Below are 12918 nucleotides of genomic sequence, written 5' to 3'. Positions count from 1 at the left end.
CACCATACAAGAGGAAGGCAGGTGACTCATTTATGGCAGTGTGGTGCGAATTGTTATAGGCAAAACATGCAGAAGGTATCATTTCATCCCATTCGACTCTCCCATCGTCAGAGGATTTAGTTATCATTTCGACTAACGATCTGTTCACCCGTTCGCACGTGCCATTCGCACAAGGTCGATAAGCGGTAGTAATGTTCCTCCTAATTCCTAACCACTTGCAACAGTCCGAGAATAAAGATGATAGAAAGTTGGTACCTCTATCGGAAATAATTACTTCTGGGGCACCGTACCTACAAACGATTTCATTAAATATTGTATTACTCACAGACCATGCAGTTTGGTCCTTCAAAGGGTGTGCTTCGACGAAACGAGTGAAAATATCTACTATTACAAGGATGAATCGGTTACCGCTGCTCGATGTGCGGATAGGTCCTACTATATCCACAGCAATCTTTTGGAAAGGTGCCTCAGCCGTCTCGTTTTCTTGGAAAGGAGCCTTTCCTTTGTGTACATTATGCCTCTGGCACCTTTCACACGTCTTAATGACACCTTCGACCTTCTCCCTCAAATTCCGAATATAATAGTGTTTCTCAATGTTAATTATAGTTTTTCGCACGCCCCAATGCCCCGACAGATTGTTTTCGTGAACAGCCTTAATCACTTCCCTAGCAAGATCCTCCCCTACGCATAATTGGCTAACATACTTGTCACGGGACTTCAAGAGGCTTCTTCTATACAGGCATTCGCTTATTACTACATACTGGTGCATATAGCTCCCAATATTTCTATTCCCGGGGCTTCTCAGTAAATCCCTTTTTATGGGGCCAAAAGTTTCATCGCGATCCTGTGATAAACCAATCTCGTATCTATTAGGGATTACAGCCCTTGTAGATTCAACATCGAAGTGATGAACCCCGTTAACGTTCCTCGAAAGGAAGTCCGCTACTTTATTGTCAACGCCTTTCACATGTTGGACTTCTATATGGTAGTCCATAATCTCCATTATCCAACGAGTCAGACGCTTGCTCCCATTTTGAATGTTGCTAAGGAACACAAGGGGTTTATGGTCAGAGAGTATTATCGTTTTTTGGCCTAGAATTAAAAATTTGAAGTGTCTTAAGGCTAAAACAATTGCTAGACATTCTTTCTCAATTGTGGAATAATTGATTTCTGCCCCTTGAAATCTCCTACTAAAATAGCCTATCGGAGCCAGTCCCTTTTCGTGCCGTTGTTCGAGCACCGCAGCTGCCGCGTTGTCAGATGCGTCAGTGTGCAAATAGAATGGTCTATCAAAATCCGGGTGAGCTAGAATTGGTGGGCTTGCTATTGCCTCTTTTAACTTTTCAAAACCTCTCTGACATTCTGGGCTCCATAAAAATCTCTTCCCTTTCTTGGTGAGTTCTGTTAATGGAGCAGCGATATCGGAAAACGACGGGATAAAATTCCGAAAAAATCCAACCACACCGAGAAAACTGCGGACCTCTTTTACACTACGAGGTGTTTCCACTTTCTTGATCGACTCAACATTGTTGGGATCAGGTCGCACACCCTCGCTATTAATAATATGTCCTAAATATCTCACCTCCTTTGCTAATATTTGGCATTTACTCGGATTTAATTTTAGGCCCTCATCCCTTAATGTACTAATTACTCGATCGACAAGCTCAAGATGATCCTCCAAACTTTGTGAAAATAATACAATATCATCTTGAAACACAAAGCAGCTATTTCCGACAAATTTTGCTAAGATCTTCGTCATAATGTATTGGAAAAAACCTCCCACTATTCTTCCCACCCTGAGGCATCCTACAAAGTTGGTATTTTCCCCATGGTGTGGAGAACGCAAATATGTGTCTTACCTTGGGATCTAGAGGAATCTGGAAATACCCTGCTTTTAAGTCCAATACCGAGAAATATCTGTTCCCATTAAGTTGGGATAAGATGTCGTCTATTCGAGCCATCGGGAATATTTGGGGTTCTGTTATATCATTAATTTTTCGCAGGTCCAAAGTGATACGAATCTCACCAGAGCTTTTAGGAACAACATGTATAGGAGAGTTCCACTCCGATGAGCTCTCCTCACATATACCTGCTTTTATCAGCTCACTAACTTGCTTCTTAAGGCCAGGTAAGTAACTGTACGGAATTCGGTACTGTCTAACGTTGACCGGACGTTCCGACGTCAGGCTAACAGAGTGCATATGTCTGCTAGTGCCAGATAACTCGGCAATTTCGCTAGCAATAGCGTCCGGATACTTTCTCAAAATATTTATTATTTTCCTCTTAACCGGTTCATCTAGGTGATCCAATCTCCACACCTCTCTTTCTACCTCTGCCACCCCTACCTCACTATTTATATTAATACAAAATCTCCCTTCACGACCTTGCTTATCTGCCTTAACCACTGATTCGATCCCCACCAACAGCCCAGGGTGCTGGCAAATAATGTCCATCCCGATGATCATCTCGTAACCTGCCCTTTCAGGAAACCCAACACTTGGTGTTGTCGTGCATACCTTTTTCCCATCGTGGAAACAGCACTCGATTGCTACGGCCTCATCACTGTTTATGAGTGCTCCCGACATCCCACTAATACATGAATTGTTTGGGACCACCCAATTCCTATTTTCACGCCTGATATATTCAGTCAATTCATTCTTAATTACGGTCCTTTCTGCACCTGTATCTACTAGACCAGCAATTTCACGTCCTAGGATTACACCTCTTACAATCGGTAACCCCCGGTCTGACAAGTGGATCTTTCTGGTCAGTTCTAATTTAACTAACCGGTCATTCGCCTGACCTTTCAAATGACCTCTGACTAGTTTAAACCTCTTCTCTTGTTGCATTTTCTCGAAATATGGCCTATTTCACCACACGTGTAACAACGGCGCTCTTTTCCCCACCTCTCGCGGTTATTGTTCCCCTTCATGTGCTCGAGTAAAGATGCCATGGACTCGGTCAAACTCCTTATTTGAGTCTCCAACTCCTCTACACGCTTACCCAATTGTACTTCCCTTCTCTCCAACCCCCTTTCATGCTCAACATTTGCGCATACCTCACTTATCCCACCTCGTTTGTTGCAGGCCGATTCGATTTCCTCTTCTTCTTCGGCCTTTACTATCGCCTCATCCAAGGTGTCCGGCCGCCTCTGCATCACCTGCCTCCTAATCTCCGCTAGTAGTCCTTTTATAAAGCATTCCTTAACAGCATTGTCGCGAAGCGTCGCTAAATTAGAATTGCGCGTCACCGCTCGTGAAAACAACGACTTAATCCTAATCCCGTATTCGCAAACCCTCTCCCCTCTTCTCTGGGAGATCTTTAATACCTGATCAAACGGGTCCTGTTCTTTTTCTTTACGACCAAAGCACTTTATAAGAGCCCTCCTTATTTCATCATAGCTCATGACGCCCTGGTCCCTTAAATCGAAAAATAAAGACAAGGGCTCACCTTTTAGGCGGGCTTGAACTACGGTGACCTTCACAGTCTCATCCCAGCTTGCCAACGACGCGACGTTCTCGACGGTTTGGAAAAACCTACTCACATCTAAAATATCTCCGGGCAGGTTCGAAAAACATGGGATCATGCCCATAAATCCCGTTACAATAGGCACATTGCCCAATTCCCCTGCCCCTGAAGATCCGCTGGTAATTTGTTCATCCATAGTTTACCGAAACCTTTTGGTTTTACAATAATATAATTTACAATTCCAATGGCTATAATTACAGATATAAGCGGCAGTAGGATGAGGGGTTAATACAAGATGCACGTTTGGTCGGTCCTTTTACAACAAACAACCCGATCAATATCCTGTCGCGGACGCCAATGTTGATTATCCGATGGATCTAAGTCCACGGATGTAATAAGGATGTATGTTAAGGACTCAAGTAATGACCAATTACACGTGCACGAATTTGGCGAAACAACAGTAATTTATTCTAACAGTACAATAACCGCGAGATGCTTCCTAACCCTCAAGTTTACACGATACACGACTTAAAACTAACGAAATTTACAATACTCTATATACATATATACATACACATTTTCCTTCTATACAATAATTGCATATATTAGCCTTCGACGAATCACGGTATTATGTTAAGTAAATGCAACACGATCTCGAGTTCCAAGCGTTCCTTTTCTTTACGTTAATTCACAAAACTAATAGTTCTTTCCGATACCTGAACGTAATTTACGTCACCAGAAGTACGTCCCTCGTTGATACTTCTCAATTACACTACGATGGAAACGGATTGTGCTTCCCGACTGAAAGTGGTCGCCCTTTCTAGACTCCTGTTCTCCCGGTCTAACTCCGACGTCCTTGCTGACCCTTCCTCGGCAACCTTCCTCGACGAATCCAAAAGCAGCCAAAAAGTGTCCTCAATCGTGAGAGTCCCTCAATTTATATTTCCCGCTCTCCGGAAGTCCGCTTCACTTATTGTCCCACTCTGGACCAATCAGAAAGCTTCTCACGTATCCTAAGGTGACATCATAAGAAAATTCCACGCGACACGGTACAAACCAAGAAAACCCGATACATACAAAAAGGAAACCGAGAAAATAATTAATAATAATAATAATAACAATAATACATAGTTGCGTAGCACTACAATACAATGGCAAAAAGGGTCTGCTTTATCCCCGGGACCCCTATAGATTCTCGACGGCCTCGGACGTATGCCGTACCTAACGCCGTACCGTACGCGTGCGACGCAAAAGTTATAGATCCCAGAAAATACTTTTTCAAACTTATAAAGGTTTAATTTATTTAAATGAACTCAGATTTTTTATTTTTAATTACAAAAAACAGTAATATGAATATTTTTGTTCAAATTTGTTGATCATTAATTAATTTATTTTGTTTAATTTTAATTCAAGATTTTGCATAATTAATATTTGGTGATTTGTTATTTATAGTACTTATTATTTATTTATTGAATTGTCCATCTCTTCTTTTAAATTATTCATTTTATTAAAAAAGAAATTCTGTAATTATGCAAATGGATATTTCAATGGCATCAATAGAATGTAATGTACAGTAAACTGAAAGAATAGCATTTTTGGATTACAAGATTAGTTTTGTTTTTATATAATTACTGGTTGGTTAGTCAATTAGTGAACAAGAGTCACTGGCACGTATACTCTATAAAGCACCGTCCATACAGTTTAACCCACGTAGTATATGGACAGTAGGCCGACATTTTACCGTGCAACTGTCTAGCCAACTCGTGTATTTTATTTTTAAATTAACGATTACAGATGATTAAATCTGTAATCGTTAATTTAATTCCTTGTATATTTCCGATTAAGGAAATATACAAGGAATTGTGAAGAATTTCCATTAGTGAATTGGATGTTTATCAATAGTTCTTGTCTGACAGGATCAATGACAATTAATATGATGAATTTTAAAAGATGCCATTTTTCAAATATTGCATTCCTTTGGGAGTTTACTCTATCTAAACTGTATGTAATAAATTTGTAATAATGATGATAGTAAATTTATTAAATTTATAATGATGATTACTAATAAAATTAGATATTCTCATTATTCAATTTATATACACATCGTATTAAATTCAATCTTACTATTTCATTTATCTTTTTTGTATTTACTTCATCGTTGTGTTAAAATTATAATAGAAATAAATTATTCAATATTTGTTTAAAAAGTTACAATTTTCATTTTGTTACTTCAGACCCGTAATTTAGAACAGAAACGAGAGTGGTGTTTGCAGTTAAAGCGGGTCATCCTAGAAAATTACAACGCCGTCATTCCCTCTCACGCCCGACAGCTTGTTATGGAATTGGGACAGAATAAACAAGAAGGTCGTTATATATGATTTTATACGTTGCATTTTTCGATAGATAAAAGTTCTCTTCTCGATACTAAACGGAAAATTTAATTTGTTTAGACGGCAGTATCGAAAAGAGCACGACTAGGAGGTTGTTGTCGGCTCCCGAATATTTGGAGAGGAGGAAAAACGAGAGAAGGAAATCCGAAATTAGTCTGAACAGAGCTTTTCGACTGAAAAAAGGTAAGTTTTCTTGTTTATATTAAAAATATATTCCTTTTATCATTAAGGAAGAGTATATATTAGAAAACAACTAAACAAACATTTATCTTACCTATTCTTAAACAATAAATCTAAGAAATCAATAATGTAATTTAGTTTGAATTAAATGAAGTTAAGTCATTTGTTAACTACATTTCTTGCATAAAAATTGTCCATAAAAAATATTATTTGATTTTGTAATTTTAGGTTTTCAATTTTCTATATTTGAAAATTATATTATTAAAAACAGAAAAGTGGTCAAGTATTATAAGCATTTCTCTATTAATAGCATTGTTTTTTGCTTATTTAGAAAAGAGAATTATTTTTCAATATTATATTGATTTTTTCTAAAATTAGTCAATATATAAATTGCTCAATGAAGTTACTTTATTGATTTTTAAACATCTTTTTAAATTTCATAATTAATTTATTTAATTATAAATTTATTTTATTGTAGGAACAAGAAAGGTAAGCTGATTGATGAAAAGAATATCTCATTACTTATTAAAATCAGAGAAATTTTACAATTTGTAAGTAAAATTTTGACATAAATTATTTATAACACATTTGCAAAAATACAAATTAACACAAATAGCTAAACAAAATCCAGCTGAATTAAATTTTATAATTTTAATCAGATTATTTTCCTATTCAACCAAGTTAAATACAGTGTCTTCCAAAAAGAATTCTACCATTTTAAACTATTATAATTATGTTAATTACTATCTGAGAATGTTATGATGTACATTAAAATATTGGAAAACTGTCCAAGTTTCACATTTGACCATTACAATTTTTCAATGCATGCACCGTGTGTCATATGGCACACATTAGACTGATACTCAAATTCTTCCTGTGTTCACTATGGCATATCTGTCATCACTCTTCTTGTGACAGCAATTCTATGGCTCCTGCAGAAAGGAACATCAGCTCTCCCTTCCTCTTGGAGATTTCCCCAAGTCCAGAGAAAATGTGAAGTGAATGAGCGAGATATGTAGACAAAGGAATAAAAACAAAACAAAATTTATTGTTTCACGCGATGTAATACAGGTTTCTTTGAGGACGTCGACTAACACCTCTCCCGCCAAATAATACGCACAAGTAATCGCACGAAAAATGGCACGAGATCGATTCCCGACAAAAATTCCACGTGACGACCTCTATCCGAATCGATCGTCTGAAATTATACATAACTTACAGCTAGGTGTATACGACTAATTATAACCAGTAAACTAAGAAGATTAATTAGAAAAATTGAAGAATAAGAGTAGGGGACAGAAAAGAGGGTACTCGCAACCTGGTGCAATGTTCTAGTTGCAACGATATCGTGGAATGAGATTTTTTACTGGGCCGACGAATGGTTTCACTTCTATCTCTCTCTTAAAATCGATTTGAAGGGCTGATAATGATTTTTATTCCTCACAATCGATTCTTTACTCTCTTTCCAAAGTTCTCGTCTCTACCGTGCGAGGCTAAAACGCACCGGAGAGACCAAATTCCGTCGTCTAACCTCCTCGAGTTCCCACTCCAGAATGAGCCACGTGTTTGCCTTCTTGCCCTCGGGGTTGCATTCCACTCTTTTGTTCTAAGGGATTAGTCGTCCACATACCAAAGAAAGAGGGTTAAACAAGAACATTCCAGGAAGAATAGACAAATAGGAAAGAAAGAAGGGAAACAGGGAATATACAATTTTAAAGTAATATAAATATATACAAAATATACATTGGAAATATGGCATGTAGCCACAAAAACTTAGAGGGTCCCCATAATAGTTTGAACCCCCATATAAATTAATGTTATTTTAACTGACAAAAGTAAAATATATAAGACTTTATTTATTTATTTAATAAAGAAACATTCTACATATTTCGTTTTTTTGCCTCTATGTCCTTACTGTTTTACATTTCTGTGTTTATATTGTCTACTTGGACTTTTTTATTAATAGGACTTATTATACTGGTAATGTTTCTAATTAGCAAGGAGAGGGAATTTAGACAAAAAAAGTCAAAACAAAATATCAGATGGCAATAAAGATGTTTTGACTTTTCACTAAGATCTCCTCTCTTTGCTAATCAGAATCTTCATTATAATAAGTCTTAATAATAAAACAAGGTCCAAGCGGACAATATATGCACAGAAATTCTACATTTACCAAGTTTTTTGAACAAACAAAATGAATCCTGCTAACGTGAAGGAGGAGACCACTCTAACCCAGAATCCCCCCAAGTACTCGGCAGCTCTGCCTGCAGATTATTCACACTGCACAGTGATGAGTGATTCCTACTTTGCAAACTGCAGAACACAAAATGATTTCTTTGTTGCAGATGGTGCTGGATTAAGGGATGGGCTGACTGGGCACCAACCCAGGACACTAAAACATAGGAAGTGCCAAAACTAAAGTCAGCATTATGGCCTTGAAACCTGTATTCCTTTCAAAAATAATTATCTGGTAATGGAAGCATTGTTATACTTCTGTTCCGAGTAGACACAAATATCGGAAGAACATCAAATAATTTATTATCTTTTATTGACAGAAATTTTTAGTTAGCATGTACAAAACATTCACATATTTAAGAATGCTATCTACATACTTTTTATCTTTCTTAATTATACTAGTACATTATACTACGTAATTATTTAAGTATGAAAGAAAAACTTAAGAGTACAGTCTGCCCAAGGCACAAAATTATCTTGGTCTGGACCTAGTTGCAAAGTTGCTATTTTCATTTACAGTGCTTCCTAGAAGTAGTAGACAAAACATTTGAATGCAGATGGGAGATGAAATGTGGATGTTACTCTGTCAATTGCTGTATGTGGCATACTTCTCAGATAATAATTAATATTGCTACCATTTAAATTACTGTAATTCTCTTTTTGGAAGACCCTGTATTCTTATTTTCCAACAGGAAAATAAAATTTTTGAAAGTAACCATGATCAATAATATAGGAACATAAAAAAATTATGTTCATTTTACTGAAGTTGTACACAGTTTAGTTAAATTACAAAAAATATTGTACTTTTATTATGTTTAAAATATTGTATTTGTAGTAATACACAATACTTCTACTTCTCTCTCTCTCTTTCTCTCTCTCTTTCATAATTTTAATTGGGGGATCTATTTTGGAATTGAAAAGGCAAATTTTTTGTTAAATTTCTCAGCATTACTTATAAAAGGTTAATACATAGGTTATGTATAAAGGTTTATACATAAATAATATATATCTATTAATTAGGTTAAATGTTCTTGAAACACACCAAACTAGAATTGAAAACCTGTTATAAAATCTTCAGTTCCAAATGGGACAATTTTTTCCATTTTAGAACACTTCATCTTAGAATTTGACTGTTTTTCAAACAATAAAATCCATCCAATAAACAAAGCATTAATTATAAATAAACCACACTAACTTTATAATGCTTTGCAGTTATTTTAGAACATAATACAAACGTTTTCAGTCCACCCAAGGACCTTCAGGTGGAGTTCTAGAAAAAACTTTTCTGGTGTGATTACATTTGTGTTATGTGCCAAAATAACTGCAAAGCATTATAAGATTAGTGTGGCGTATTTGTTTTTGAAACATTCCAAGCGATTGCATAGCCAGAGGTAGATGCAATGATTGGTTGAGTTCTGAATCTAATTTTAGGGAGGAGCAACTTGCACCCCTTGGGAAATGCAATCTGATGGTTAGACATAGGGACAACACCATTCTTTATATCAGTGTTTCTCAAACTTCGTCCGCAACCCCTTTTTGCACTTAAAAATTTCAAAGGACCCCCGAAGAATGAGTATGTGTAGAAAAACATCCCGGAGGGAGGGGGGTTAATTTAAATTCAGGACGGGTTAATTTCTTTTGTTTAATTAATCTATTCCATGTTGAAATTTCTCTCCATTGTGTGTCGCTTTGCGTTGAATTTTTGTCAATGTTAAGACTAACGAAATTTTTTAAAAAATTATTTGTTTATTTTTCACAAACAAAATAAATGTATTGAAAAATATAAAAACAAAAACCATTATATTTCGGAACTTTATCTAGTCTCAAAACGTTCCGATTCAGCACAACACAGTCCTCAGAAAAACAAGCATAACTTACCATTCACGATGGGAAAAGTCTCGTTCAAATACTGGCGCGTCCTTAAGTACCCTCTCGTGGTCGCGCCAGGCTGCCAGCTAAAAACGCATATCAACTAAAATAACATCGGAGTATCCCAAGACATAGCCAAATATTGCAGCACCACAGCACTAGTGGAAATTCAAATTTGCCGACCGAAACGCTTTCGGTCGATCGGTTTTCGGATAATCGACGCTCTACCTAAGTCGACTTGCCTACAGACGCAACGCTGCTAGCGAACATCGTTCCAAATGACAACGCTGTTCTATCATAGTTTAGGCGGAGAGTGGAACTCGGAGATTCCCCAATAGCGCACAAATTTATGAATATTATATTTAGGCTCGTATTTAAATATTTATATTGTTTTTATTATTTATATGTGCAATTTATTTAAGTAAAAATTATTTTATATATTTTTTATTTCTACTATTTCTAAACATGAATCTATAGTAAATTTATAAAATATTTGAAAAAAAAAATTGATTTGGCATCAATTTTTCAGCGACCCCCACCAAATATTTTTTACGACCCCCTTAGGGGTCGCGCCCCCCACTTTGAGAATCACTGCTTTATATAATAGCAGTCTTTTCCCTACTATTTCAAATTTGGCTACTCTTTGAACATTCCATCTTAGAATTTCTTCTGTTCTTGGTCTTTGTGGTATACCAAAAATGTTTGAATTGTGTGACTGCTGGACCGACTGAATTTCATTTTGCAATTATATCTTTAGGAATATTAATATATCCATTAATACATAATTGTACTGTCTTTTTAATTTATTATTAAAGATTAGTTTATAGAATTCAGTTTGCATTAAACTGTGAAATGTTTAATAATCAAAGCACATTTGTTGAAACAGACTGTTTTCATGTTTTAATCCATACAATCATCTTAATAATCTAATATCACAATTTTACTTTATTTATGTACTAAATATTCGTATTGATTGGTTTCTAATGATATTCTTAGATTTTTTTTTATTGTCTTCTTATATTAATGTAAAATATATTCATAATATTTACATTGTGAAAATAATCGAGACAAAACAAAGATTCGGATTTCTTATAAATATGATTTTCCTCTGTATTTAAATACATTAATATCTGAATTTAAGCAGGGTAATTATAATTAAAATATCAATGTCGTCCGGAGAGATATGTGGCAGTCTAAATGCAACCAAATTTTGTATGCCGGTGCTTTGGAACATGCAAAGAGCTTTCTGGAGGGTAAAAATTTAGTTCTAAAAGTTGGCACTATACGACTTGTTGCACCACGATTGGAAAAATATTGTATGCATAATGCTCACGTGCTCAGGACGTGGTGTGTAGCATGCCATTAAGGTTTGTATCTCTTATTTGCGCACTTACTTTAAGTACTGGCAACAAAAATTAACACAATAAATACTGTTTTTTGGCATTAATAGCTTTTTTAAAACAAGATATACATGCAAGTATTGTTGATGATGTATTGTCAACTTCATGAGGCAAGAAATTCTTTTTTATAACAGAAATATTGAACAGAATTTTTATAAATCAGAGAACATAATTTAAAATATTTTTCAAATGCACAAAAAACATAATTCTGTTTGATATTTCAGTTATAAAAAGAATTTCTTGCCAGATGATGATGCTAATATATCATTGAAAGTGCTTGCATGTTTATATTGTTTTTAAAAAAGCTATTAACATCAAAAACCAGTCTATTTTTTCAAATTCAAAGTTTAGACTATTTACAAAAATATACATTTTAGAGTCTATCTTTTAATTCTTTAACACCACCACAGAAGTAACAGTTACAATGATTTTTTGAAGAAAAACTTTGTGAATTTTTTTACCAAATTATTGTTCATTTTTAACAAAGTTAAAAACGATCAAACTATTTTTTGTTAGATTTGGTACGAAGTTATTAACTTAAAGACTATTAATAATGGCAACTGTAAAATATCTCGAATGCAACACGTTTCTCTTCTTCAATTGTATTATTTTTCTGGCGCAGGTTACGATTCTCTTGCCGTTTTTTCACGTTATCGTCAAATTTTGGATGTTGAAATGTCAGAATTCGAAATTTGATTGCATTTGGACTGTTATGTATCCCTCCAGACAGCATTGACAAGGGATATTTTAATTATGATCATAATCATGTACTTTATTTAAATCTTTCTCTTAGTCCCTCTATCATGAAATTACAATCAATCATTTTTAATTTTTGCATTTAAGCATTTCATCTTTTTCTTCAGTAGAATAAGATTGCTATTATTATTATTTTATGAGAGACATTAGCTTTTTCAAACCTTCTCATAAGGATTTAACAATTTTAATAAAATTTTTATTTTAAATTTAGTTTTAAATTATTTGGTAAACATCAAAATATTTTGTGTGTCTGTGTATAGAACCTCTGTTTTCAGTTAATCTGTATATCAAAAGATAATCAAACAGCCAAATTATTGAGCTTGACATTTATGTTACGTTAATAATTAACTGAATTTATAATTAAAAATAGACAAAAGTACCATCACTCGCCGACTTCAGTGATAAACTATTTTAATAACAATAATATAATATATAAAAAAAATCAATTCTTTCCAGCACAGTTACATTCTCAATGGACCTGTTATCATATTCATCGAGAATGCAAAAGAATATACTTGAATATTCGAGATCAACCTCTTTTTATTGTACAAATAATTAGAACTAACATATAATCAGATTTGTTCTTCATCAACCAGGCAGTGTAGTGCCAACAGATCTTT

The 12918-nt window shown here is 34.9% G+C and overlaps 1 protein-coding gene across 4 annotated transcripts in view; it reads left to right on the top strand.

Annotated features, from left to right (window-relative positions):
• Positions 1 to 12918, top strand: part of LOC136988053 (pleckstrin homology domain-containing family G member 3-like) — a 49322-nt gene that overhangs the window by 30846 nt on the left and 5558 nt on the right. For all 4 annotated transcript variants that reach the window (XM_067285844.1, XM_067285843.1, XM_067285842.1 and 1 more), the window contains exons 10-12: positions 5703 to 5832; positions 5919 to 6041; positions 6517 to 6527. In XM_067285844.1, the coding sequence (XP_067141945.1) occupies positions 5703 to 5832; positions 5919 to 6041; positions 6517 to 6527 (264 nt within the window). The remainder of the gene's footprint in view (positions 1 to 5702; positions 5833 to 5918; positions 6042 to 6516; positions 6528 to 12918) is intronic.

Source organism: Centruroides vittatus, unplaced genomic scaffold, assembly GCF_030686945.1.
Source record: "Centruroides vittatus isolate TY-2023 unplaced genomic scaffold, ASM3068694v2 scaffold_3046, whole genome shotgun sequence".
NCBI lineage: Eukaryota > Metazoa > Arthropoda > Arachnida > Scorpiones > Buthidae > Centruroides > Centruroides vittatus.
The sequence above is the reverse complement of the archived record's forward strand: the minus strand, read 5'-3'. Positions and strand labels throughout refer to the sequence as shown.